General features: G+C 48.8%; 1 protein-coding gene across 1 annotated transcript in view; it reads left to right on the top strand.

Annotated features, from left to right (window-relative positions):
* The window catches only part of CDAN1 (codanin 1), a 30,966-nt gene extending 20,019 nt beyond the window's left edge, over positions 1-10,947 (top strand). Inside the window, exons 11-27 of the mRNA XM_006093145.2 lie at positions 3,268-3,388; positions 3,523-3,669; positions 3,779-3,945; positions 4,311-4,398; positions 4,630-4,719; positions 4,891-4,945; positions 5,163-5,296; positions 5,375-5,478; positions 5,746-5,904; positions 6,247-6,310; positions 6,485-6,563; positions 6,739-6,887; positions 8,502-8,609; positions 8,739-8,802; positions 8,957-9,138; positions 9,411-9,518; positions 10,162-10,947. Coding sequence (XP_006093207.1) covers positions 3,268-3,388; positions 3,523-3,669; positions 3,779-3,945; positions 4,311-4,398; positions 4,630-4,719; positions 4,891-4,945; positions 5,163-5,296; positions 5,375-5,478; positions 5,746-5,904; positions 6,247-6,310; positions 6,485-6,563; positions 6,739-6,887; positions 8,502-8,609; positions 8,739-8,802; positions 8,957-9,138; positions 9,411-9,518; positions 10,162-10,287 — 1,945 coding nt within the window. The 3' untranslated portion in view covers positions 10,288-10,947. The remainder of the gene's footprint in view (positions 1-3,267; positions 3,389-3,522; positions 3,670-3,778; positions 3,946-4,310; positions 4,399-4,629; positions 4,720-4,890; positions 4,946-5,162; positions 5,297-5,374; positions 5,479-5,745; positions 5,905-6,246; positions 6,311-6,484; positions 6,564-6,738; positions 6,888-8,501; positions 8,610-8,738; positions 8,803-8,956; positions 9,139-9,410; positions 9,519-10,161) is intronic.
* Positions 10,948-11,789: the final 842 nt, after the last annotated feature.

The following is an 11,789-nucleotide window of genomic DNA, read 5'->3' as shown; positions in this document are numbered from 1 at the left end:
TGTCCTTATTTGCAGATGACATGATATTATACATACAAAACCCTAGAGACTCCATCAAAAAGCTACTAGACTTAATACATGAATTTGGCAATGTAGCAGGATACAAAATTAACCCCAAGAAATCTGAGGCATTTCTATACACCAATAGTGAACTTTCAGAAAGAGAGATTAGAAAAACAATCCCATTTACCATCGCACCAAAAAAATTAAGATACCTAGGAATAAACTTAACTAAAGAGGTTAAAGACCTCTACTCAGAAAACTACAGGACGTTGAAAAAAGAGATAGAGGAAGACATAAACAGATGGAAGAACATACCATGTTCTTGGATTGGTAGAATCAACATCATTAAAATGTCCATACTACCCAAAGCAATCTATAAATTCAACGCACTTCCCATTAAAATACCAATGGCCTTCTTCAAGGATCTAGAACGAACTCTCCAAAAATTCATCTGGAATAAAAAAAGACCCCGAATAGCTGCAGCGATCCTGAGAAAGAACAAAGTAGGTGGGATCTCAATGCCAGATATCAAGCTGTATTACAAAGCCACTGTTCTCAAAACTGCCTGGTACTGGCACAAGAACAGACATATAGATCAGTGGAATAGAATAGAGAGTCCAGAAATTAGCCCGAACCAATATGCTCAATTAATTTTTGAGAAAGGAGGCATGAACATACAATGGAGCCAAGATAGTCTCTTCAATAAATGGTGTTGGGAAAATTGGACAGATATATGCAAGAAAATGAAACTAGACCACCAACTTACACCATACACAAGAATAAACTCAAAATGGATAAAGGACTTAAATGTACGACAGGAAACCATAAAAATTCTAGAAGAATACAAAGGCAACAAAATCTCAGACATATGCCAAAACAATTTCTTCACTGATACAGCTCCTAGGGCAGTTGAAACTAAAGAGAAACTGAACAAATGGGACTACATCTTTTTGGTGTTCTAGTGGGTGTTTCCCCTACCGTGTCTTCCAGATCACTGATTCAGTCCTTTGCTTCATTTAATCGACTGTTGATTCCCTATAATGTATTGTTTATTTCTGTTATTGTAGTCTTCATTTTTGACTGGCTCTTTTTTATAGTTTCTGTCTCTTTGTGGAGGTTCTCACTGAGTTCATCTATTCTTCCCCGATGTTCTTTGAATATTTTTTTTTTCCTCTTGGTTTTAAAACAGCCAATCTCTACTTGGCTTCCTCTTACATGGCCTTCTTGCCCTATTGAGCATTCTTTTTTTAAAAATATTTTTATTGATTTTGAGGGGTGGGGAGAAACATTGATGTGAGAGTGCAACATTGATTGACTACCTCCTGCACGCCCCATACCAGGAATTGAGCCCACAAATCCTACATGTGCCCTGACCAGGAATCAATCCAGCAGCCTCTCAGTGTGCAAGACAATTCCCAACCTACTGAGCCACACTGGCCAGGGCCCTATTGAGCATTCTCATAACCAGTGTTTTGAACTTTGTATCTGGTAGATTGCTTATCTTCATTTTATTTAGTTCTTTATCTATAGTTTTTCCTGTTGTTTCATTGGGACATGTTTCTTTGTCTCATTTTGGCTGCCTCCCTCTGTTTTTTTCTATATATTAGGTAGATTTTCAATGTCTCCTTGTTTTGGCATAATGGCCTTATGTAGTAGGTGTCCTGTGAGATCCGGTAGCACAGTCTCCTCATTCACCTGAGCTAGTGCTCCAGGGGTGTCCTTTGTGTGGGTTGTGTGTGTCCTCCTGTTGTAATTAAGCCTTAATTGTTGTTGGCCCATCAGTGGGGTGGGATTGGCCCTCAGTCTGACTGGCTGTGAGGGCTGGCCATGACTACAGTGAATAGCTTTTATGTGGGGCTGACCCCGCAGAGCAAGTGTCACTTCAGCAGCGCGCTGGTTCCAGTCAAGTCCCCCCTTTAGGTATGTTGTTTGTCAAGCTAGTTGGCTAGTGCTCTGTTGTGATCTGAAGTCAGCCATCTGGTGTGTTGGTTCTGGAGCCTCTTAGGAGGGGCTCCAGTGCAGCCATGATCAGTTGCCATTTGTGCTTGGCTTGGAGCTACCTGGTTGGAGCTACAAAGTGACCTATGTTTGGTTGCCACTTGTGCTGGGTTTAGCAGTGCTTGGGAGAGGGTATGCTGTGAACTGAGGCCGGCTGCTACTAGCGCCCTTTGGCAGACAGCACAGTTGAGCTTAGGCCTCCCACCACTTGTTCTTGGCGTTGGCCACTTTGTAGGAGCTATGTCCCATCTTAGACTGGCTTCCAGTCATGCCGGGCTTGGGACTGCTTGGCAAGAGGTATAGGGCACACCACGGCCAGCCTCTGCATGTTCGGGTTTTATGGACCTTTGAGAGAGTTTAGGAAAGTTTAGAGTGCAAGCCAAGGCAGGTCACTTGTGTGGAAAATCTACCGGAAGTGGCTTGAGCCATGCACACGGGGAGGGGTGGATTGGGGTCTCAGGATCTTCAGGGCCAGTGAACTGTGTTATCCCAGATAATGGAGAGCACAGATTTCCGGGTGGGTGGGGGTAGAGCCCAAGAAAGGAATAGTAGTGCCTGTCAGCCTCTCCATCCCTGGAAAGAGCTGCCTGACCTCTCCCCTTCCAGCCCTTGCCCTGAAGCTAGTCAATTCAATTCCTCCCCATGTGTCCCTGGAGCTTTTCAAGCTGCTGCCCTTGTGCTGGAGCCAGAGGGAGTGAATTTGTGAGCAAGTGAGTCTGTGCACTGGCTCCTAAGGAGGAATGCCTAGGACTTCAGCAGCCTATGTCTCCCTGGGATGAAGTCCGCTGAGTTTCACAGCCGGATGTTATAGAGACTCTTGTCAGCACTGGTAGCCTGGGCTGGGGAGCCTGGTGTGGGGCTGGGACTCCTCGCTCATCAAGGTGGACCTCACAACTGAGATAACCCTCCTGATTCTTAATCACCACTTGTGGGTGTGGGACCAGTCGGTTCCGTGTCTCCACCCTCCTTCCAGTCTCAAAGTGGCTTCTTTATATCCTTCGTTGTAGGACTTCAGCTAGTCTTCAGGTGGTTCTCAGTGATGATTATTCTATTTTTTAGTTGTAATTTTTATGTGGTCATGGGAGGAGGCAAGCACAGTGTTTACCTACCCTGCCATCTTAAGATCTTGTTCTTTTACCCACGTGAGAAACCTCATTGTTCCTTGGCCTTCCATCTCTGAGCCTTTCTGTCTGGAGCACCTCTTCTCTATTCTGGTTCTTCCTACAACTGTTCAGTGTCTTTTTTCTTTCTTGCTCCCCTTCCTAGCTTCCAGTTTAATCAGCATCTCATGGATAGTCTGAGTTTGAAGATTCGGGAGCTCAACAGCCTCGTCCTGCCTCATCCTGAGCCTAGTGATGAAGATGGAGAGTCAGATGTGGACTGGCAGGTTAGAAAGCAGAACAAGGGCGTGGAAGGGGTTCTGACCTAAGAGGGAACGGGTGTTTTCAAGAACTTGTAACAGATTTGGATTTTTCTAGAAGTCTTATGCTTAGGACCTTTTATTTCCCTGATCTCCTGCAGGGTGAACGGAGGCAGTTTGCTGTGGTGCTGCTCAGCCTGAGGCTTCTGGCTAAATTCCTGGGCTTTGTGGCTTTCCTGCCATACCGGGGGCCTGAACCACCCCCAACCCGTGAGCTCCAGGACTCCATTCTGGCCCTGAGAAGCCAGGTGAATAGGGGCTCTGGTAAGGAGGGAGCTGGAAAGAGCCACAGGGCACTGGAGTTAGAGGACACGTCCCAGTCCCCTGAGTCTGCTGACCAAGTTCTGGCCCTGCCAGGTGCCCCCAGTACTGGATGTACGAGCTCTGCTTCAGCAGGGGCTGCGGGCCCACCGAGCGGTGCTCACAGTGCCCTGGCTGGTGGAGTTCCTCTCTCTGGCTGACCACATTGTTCCCATGCTGGACTATTACCGCAGCATCTTCACTCTCCTGCTACACCTACACCGGTGAGTAGAGAAGGGGCAAGGCTAAAAATGGTGCAGGGAGAATGTTGCTGAGGTTGCTGTTTATGAGAATACGCAGCCTATGCTTCCTGTCTGGTACCATAGCCATCACAGAACCTCAGAGGGGAGGCTGGGTTTGGTCCTCAAGGAAAGACACTGGGTAGTTACTTGCCCTTTTCTGTTCCCACATTGGGCCAGCTGAGAGGGAGCACAGATCTGAGGGGCACTGAAGAGATCCTGGTCGCCTGCATGACAGCAGTCCCTTTTGGGTCTGCTTTTGAGAATTCCCTTCCCAGCATAGCTTTCTTTTACTTCATACCATTTCTTTCTCAGCACAAATGCCCTTGGTGCCCTCATTTACCTTTTAGGAGCTTGGTTTTGTCTAAGGACGGTGAAGGGGAGATGTGCTTCCTGAACAAGCTGTTGCTGCTTGCTGTCCTGGGCTGGCTTTTCCAGGTTGGTGGAGTGAGAGTGCAGATTGGGAAAGGAGGGGAGACGACTGTGGCTCGAGATGGGGAGAATGTCTGAGTCTGATCAAGGTTGGGGCCAGAAGATGAAGGTTCAGAGGAGGTATGGGAATTACTATAGTTTCAGAAGAAGGTTGCCTAAACCCAGAAATCATGCGGTAGGAGGTATGATGAAGCTCTGAAGTACTGACTTGAGCTTGTACTGCTTTAATCTCATCAGATTCCCACAGTCCCTGAAGACCTGTTCTTTGTGGAAGAGGGTCAGGTGGATGTCTTTGAGGTGGATACAAAAACTTCAGAACATGGTTTGGTAAGTGTTGGGGTCCAGCCAGAGCCATAGGGTCCACAGGAATAAAGGAGACCATCCAGGATAGAGACTGAACTCTCATGTAGTTTTTGTACCTGACTGTCCCATTTCTGGCACACTGGGAAGGAAAAGAAGCCTGCCTGCCTTCCCAGTTCTGGCCTGTTCTCTCCCCAGGATGGCGTGCCTGTGGTGGACCAGCACCTGCTCTACACTTGCTGTCCTTATATTGGTGAGGATGCTTGTCCCTCACCCCCAGTAGTCCTTAATCCTTGGCCTGTCCCTTCATGAGTACCCAAAAGCCTAATGTGTTGTTGTTTGTTCTTGGGCACTCCCCAGGTGCCTCAGCCTCTTTACCCGACAAATTCTTAAAGTTCAACATGCTTTTTGTGAGTGTATGTCTGGGGGAGAGGGTTTTGGAACTAAGTACCTGGTTTTCCCTGATGCAGGAGAGCTCCGCAAACTGCTCGCTTCATGGGTATCAGGCAGCAGTGGGCGGAGTGGGGGCTTTGTAAGGAAAATCACCCCCACCACCACCACCAGCCTGGGAGCCCTGCCCCTCCGGACCACCCAGGGGCTGCAGGTGAGAGGCAAGGTGGAGGCAGGGGCCACCCAGTGGGGAAAAGGGAATCCTTCACGGCACCGTTCCTTCTCCCCATAGGCACAGTTGGCCCAAGCCTTTTTCCACAACCAGCCGCCCTCTCTGCGCAGGACTGTGGAGTTTGTGGCAGAGAGAATTGGCTCTAACTGTGTCAAACATATCAAGTGAGTGTGGGTTGAGGGGTTTGGGAATGGAGGTGTTGGTCCCAGTCTCATTCTCTTACCATTTTTTCCCTTTTAACTCCGTAATACCTTGTTACCAAACTGAGGAAAGTCAGTTGCGGGGGATTCGAGAAGAAGGGCGAAGGGTGGATACGGGGAGGCTGAAATTGCTGTCTTTATAGTTAGTTCTGACCAGATTTCCTTGAATTTGCAGCCCCTTTCTGATTCAACCCTTCCAACTACCTCCAAACATTGCTGTCCCTGCTACAGGGCCACGCTGGTGGCAGATCTGGTGCGCCAGGCCGAGTCGCTTCTTCAGGAGCAGCTGGTGACGCAGAGACAGGAAGGGGGAGATCCAGGCCAGCTGTTGGAGATCTTGTGTTCCCAGCTGTGCCCCCATGGGGCCCAGGCATTGACCCAGGGGCGGGAGTAAGAGATGCCAGTCTGTTTGGACTCTCCTGCTAGCTTATATTTTTCTGGCCTTTTTTCCCCCTTTCACACTCATATCCTTTATTCTATGTCCTCTTCTACCTCACTTTTTTCAATCTTTTTTTGCCCTCCTCTGTAAGCTATCTTTGGCTTTAGAATTTTTGGGACCCAAAGTCCAAATTGAAGAGCAGGTGGTTGGGGTTCCCCTTCCTCCCAGCATCTGGGTGGGACCCGAGGCCTGACAGTGCTTCTCCCTGAGGCAAAGCCCTCCCTGCTTACATGATTGGTGCACTCAGGACACGTTCTTCTGTGGGTCAGGCTGACCCTCCTGTCTCCTTTTAGGTTCTGCCAAAAGAAGAGCCCTGGTGCCGTGCAGGCACTGCTCCCTGAGGAGACTCCGGCAGCCGTACGTAGGAAGGAGGCCTGGAGCTAGCGGGCTGGGTGGTTGGTGTGGGACAGGTGTGTGCTCGTGACCATGAATGCGAGGCTGCTGGCAGTAGGTGGGTCAGTTACGGACTTGGGCTTTCGTCATCATCCCCAACCCTCCCCTAGCCCGACTCTGCAGTCCTTCTTGTCACAGGTTCTGAGCAGCGCAGAGAACATTGCTGTGGGGCTTGCGACAGAGAAAGCCTGTACTTGGTTGTCAGCCAACATCACAGGTAAGGCCCAGGCAAGGGGAGTGGCTGACCCAAGTTTTTCAGAAGTGGACTGGCAGCAAGTTGGAAGCCATCTGGGGGAAACGGGACTCAGAGCCTGCTGGGAACAGTGAAGGGCATGGGTAGGCATGCAGGGCTGCTCTGGTGACACCTTTTCTGTTCTCCCTTTGACCTGCAGCACTGATCAGGAGAGAGGTGAAAGCGGCAGTGAGTCGCATGCTTCGAGCCCAGGGTCCGGAACCGGCTGTCCGGGGGGATCGGAGGGGCTGCTCCCGTGCCTGTGAGCACCATGCTCCCCTCCCCTCCCACCTCATCTCCGAGATCAAAGTACACAGTTCCCTACACCCTTCAGCTCCTCTCCCCCACTCCCTGCTCTTTTCCTGGCCTCCCTCCTCTCTCACATCAGCTCTAGTATTTGTTGCAGCTTTCTGTGTTCTCCAGCTACTTCCCGTTTTGTTTGATACTGAATGGGATAAGGTAGGACAGGGTTGAAATGAATGTCTTTATTAATTGCTCTTTGACTTTTGGTATTTGAATCACCTGAAAGGGAGAAAGGGTAGATATGAAAATTTTTCACTAGATACATATTCCACAGATGGTAAAGGGGGTAGGTGGTAAGTGGCTGTCCAGTGAAATAGGAATTTTTAAGGGGCAGTCACCTGGTATTGGGATGTGATTTCAGAAATGTTCTATGTGGGAGGTTAATGCTTGTTGTTTTGTTTTGTTTTAATATATTTTTATTGATTTTTTTCAGAGAGGAAGGAGAGGTATAGAGAGTTAGAAACATCAATGAGAGAGAAACATTGATCAGCTGCCTCCTGCACACTCCCTACTGGGGATGTGCCCGCAACCAAGGTACATGCCCTTGACCAGAATTGAACTTGGGACCCTTCAGTCAACAGGCCGACACTCTATCCACTGACCCAAACCAGTTAGGGCAATGCTTGTTTTGTTATAGGCAGTAAGAATAATCTAACAGTGCTTTTAACTTGATTTTAAAAAATCGAAGACTAGCCCTAGCCGATTTGGCTCAGTGGATAGAGTGTCGGCCTGCGGACTGAAGGATCCCTGGTTCGATTTTGGTCAAGGGCACATGCCTGGGTTGCAGGCTCAGTCCCCAGGAGGGGGCATGCAGGAGGCAGCCAACCAATGATTCCCTATCATCATTGATGTTTCTATCTCTCCTTTCCTCTCCCTCTCTGAAATCAATAAAAATACATTTAAAAAAAAAGTTAACAGTAACTGAAACAATTGTTTAAAAAACAAAGACTATTTAGAGCCAAGGTCAGCAAACAGCCCTTGCCAAATCCAGCCTGTGCTTGTTTTTTAAGTAAAGTGTTATTGGAACACAGCCACATTGTTCATTTACTGGGCTATTTGTGTGCTACCGCGCAGAGCTGAGTAGTTGGGCAGAGACCTCATGGCCTGCGAAGCCTCAACTATTTACTGGTTTGTCCTGGTCTAGGAGAGTAGTGTAGGAGTAAAGATGTGGACTAGGGACTAAAACAGAGAAGAGGCTACACAGCAATTAGCTACTATTTTTCAATATACAGAAGATTTCTATACTGAAACCTCAACTCTCCTGAGATGAAGAGACTAGCATAAAGGACAGAAAATATTATGTGTGTGCCGTAGGCTGGTTCCCCTAAATTCTTTCAGAATGAGATGCTCTCTGGGAATTGGCTAGGTATGGCTTTGTCTCTTGAACTCTGGCAGCATGTTCCTCAGCTTACCTGCTCCATTTGTTCCCTCTGTTGTCCACTTGGTTGCTTCTCCCAGCTGTGCTGTCCTGCTCCAGCCTCCAGTCTAAGGGCACCTTGGCCCAATCACTTCACCCCAGGGGCCCTGCTTCCTTTTCCTCTGCCTCTCTCCACTGGTTGAGCCCCACCCCAAGCCATATTCTCCTTGGCCTCACTCTCTTCCTGCCCCTGCTCTCTCTAGGATGTGCTCTCTGTGGCCGTGGGGCCTCGAGACCCTGAGGAAGGAGTGTCCCCAGAGCATCTGGAGCAGCTCCTAGGCCAGCTGGGTCAGACACTGCGGTGCCGCCAGGTTAAGACATGGCAGCATGCTCTTCTTGTGTGTCCTTGCATGTGGCTAATAACCAGAGCCACATTGGCTCAGGGCTGCTACTCTAAGGATGGTGCTAACATCCAGGGTCTCCTTGCTTTTTCCCCCCAGTTCCTGTGCCCACCTGCCGAGCAGCATCTGGCAAAGTGCTCTGTGGAGTTAGCATCCCTCCTTGGTATGTCTTGTCATCTCACTCTTGCCAGATCCCCCCATCTCAGGGTTGGGTGCAAACATGATTAGAACTCGGAAACTTTCTTCTCTTTCTCCAGGGGGCAGGCCAGGTAACCCTGTTCCGTTTCTTAAAGCTTGGCTTTCCTCTCTTCCCATAGTTGCAGACCAAATTCCTGTCCTAGGGCCCCCGACACAACACCGGCTGGAGAGAGGGCAGGCTCGAAGGCTCCTCCACATGCTGCTTTCCCTGTGGAAGGATGACTTTCAGGTGCCTGTTCCGCTGCAGCTCCTGCTGAGCCCAAGAAACGTGGGGCTTTTGGCAGACACTCGGCCAAGGGAGGTGAGTCAGAGAGGTGGGTGGATGGGGGCAGACAGGCTTCCTAGCCCTCTGGGTCATGTTTTCATACCTACTACCCTCACCCTGAATGTTAAGAGCTTGTTTCTTTTGTTCCTCCTTTTCTGGCAGCTTGCTCATTTCTGTTCCATGTCAAAATGGACTCCCATAGAGGTTAACCTCAAGTCTTCTCCCTCCTCAGCAGCTCTGTCCTTTGTATCAGTCAGGGTCACTGGGTAGTCCTTCTAGCACCCTGACCTGCTGCATGTGTGTTGCAGTGGGACCTGCTGCTGTTCTTACTCCGGGAGCTGGTAGAGAAAGGTCTGATGGGACGGAAAGAGATAGAGGCCTGCCTGGACAGCCTCCATGAGGCCCAGTGGCCAGAGGTAAGGTGCCCTCATCTTTCCTGACCTAGAAAAAGAACAGGTATCATATGTCCCTTTTATCCTGAAAGGGGGCAAGTGATGGTGCCTGGCATTCTTAGCATCTTTCCAAAGCTCAGTGGATTTTGTCAAGTGTCTTCAGGACCACCCTAAAGTGGAGTGGCTGTTCTGGTGGGCCTTCTTCACATTTGAGCAGCTACTGAATGAAGGACCGTGTCAGTGGAGGAAGGGAAGATGGAAGGCAGGTATAGTTGGAAAGGAGCATGGCATAGTGAGTGTGGGTTTTTAAATCAGTAAGCTGAATTTTAATCTCATCTAGTACTTAATGTTGTGATTTAGGGCAAAGAATTCATCTTAGTTTAACCATAAAATGGAAATAATTCATACCTCCTAGGGTTTGTCAAGATGAAATAATGTGCATAGTAAGTACTCGGGTGGTGATAAGTACTCACTAGATGGTTCTGAGCCTCCCATCAGAGTTTACTCTCCGAGAGTACTTAATGGGGCAAGGTTTCAAGGCCATTTCAGTGTAGAAGGCAGTTAGGAAATATGATAGCTAGGGCTTGATATTTGTGATTTTTAGTAGAAATGATGAACCATCCAGAATTACGTGTCTGCCTTTTCTGTCATGTTTTGCTTATTGCAGGACTTTGCTGAAGAATTAGCAACACTGTTCAATCTGTTTCTGGCTGAGCCCCAGGTGCCAGAACCCCAGCTAAGAGCTTGTGAGCTGGTACAGCCAAACCGGGGGACTGTGCTGGCCCAGAGCTAGGACTGAGAAGTGGCCCTGCCTTGAAGTCTCACCAGAACCCTGGCACCCCACCTGACTGCCTCAGGAGGAGACCCCAGAGCCCAGTGCCACCCCAAAGTGCCCAATGCTGACTGACACCTGCTGGTGCAGGAGTAGCTGAATCTGAAATTAGGCTTCCTGCTTACATGTGAAGTAAGTATGTGGCTGCCTGGCTGCTCGCCACCCTGAGTCCTTGAAGAAGGCGGAGGGAACCCTCACCTGAGGGTTCAGGATTACGGTGGAAAAGCCTAGAGACTCCAGCCCTGGAGCAGAAGAGTTGGCATTTATTACTTGGATACTAAATGAAATTATGTGTGTGGGCTTGAGCCCCACTTGCTGCTATCCCAGCATCTCTAAGTCTGGTTTGGGAAATCATGACAGAGGCAAATGACGTTAACTTGTGAGTAAAGTTAAAACATGAATCTTGGGAGTCTACGTTTTCTTACCACTAGGAGCTGGACTGCCATCTCCTTAAAAATGCACAATAGATGAGGTGGGGCGCTCCCAACAGAAACCCAGCCCTAAACCCTGTACCTCTCTGCCTTCAGTCCTGTGCAGGTAACTCTTGACCCTAAATCCAGGAGCCAAGGGTGGGGGCAGAACACTAGAGCTTTTTTTAAATAAACTCTTCTTTACCGAGGGCTTCCTGTCTTGTTATTTTCACCTGATTCTTCCCTGTAGAAGGCTCGGGGTGGGCCTGGACCTGGGTACAGCTGTACTATACCTAGCACTGCCCGGTGTTGCAGCATGAGGAGGGCCCTGTTGACTCATTGCCAACGGTGTTGGCTTCTGTGCCACTCCCTTGAAAGGTGTAGAATAAGCTTCTACTCACCAGTACTCCCTCCTAAACTAGGTGTGGGGCAGCGCTTGTTATGCTTGTTTTGTTAGGGCTGGGGAACCGGGGGTGGGGGAGAGTGGCTTGGCTCACAACAAAAGCATTCTCTATGTCGCTAAATGATCCATTGATTTTTGACTAATCATGCACTGCCTTGATAATGTGAATTAAGATCTTATAAAAGCTACTTGGGCAGTGTGTACAGAGATTCAGGTTGCTGGGGAAGGAAAAGGTACTCAGGGAACCCTGTTTGAAACGGCCTACCAAGTACTGTCTGGGTACTTGTGTATTTCTTGGGGAAAGTTCCGAGACCTCTGACCCAAGGGCGAGTCTCTGGGCCTAGAGGGGTCTGCTGTGTGACAGTAAAGCTGATGAGAATTAAGTCTCTTAACACCACTTTGCAATCATGCTTCTGTCCAGTCAGGTGTGCCTGTGCCTTTCCCTTCCCCTCAGTTGATTTCAGTCGATCCTTTAACAAGTTTCTACACCTGAACCTTATATCATAATCTCATTTTCATAGGCCTTTGTCCTTTAAATCTAATTTATACTATAGCAATTTAGGACGTTCTCAATGCCTGAGAACCAACTTTCTGCACCCATTAGGGGTGGCTGAACAAAAGCACTGCCTCCAGAAGTTGAGCCCCAAGGT

This window comes from Myotis lucifugus, unplaced genomic scaffold (assembly GCF_000147115.1).
Source record: "Myotis lucifugus unplaced genomic scaffold, Myoluc2.0 scaffold_109, whole genome shotgun sequence".
NCBI classification, from domain to species: domain Eukaryota; kingdom Metazoa; phylum Chordata; class Mammalia; order Chiroptera; family Vespertilionidae; genus Myotis; species Myotis lucifugus.
The sequence above is the reverse complement of the archived record's forward strand: the minus strand, read 5'-3'. Positions and strand labels throughout refer to the sequence as shown.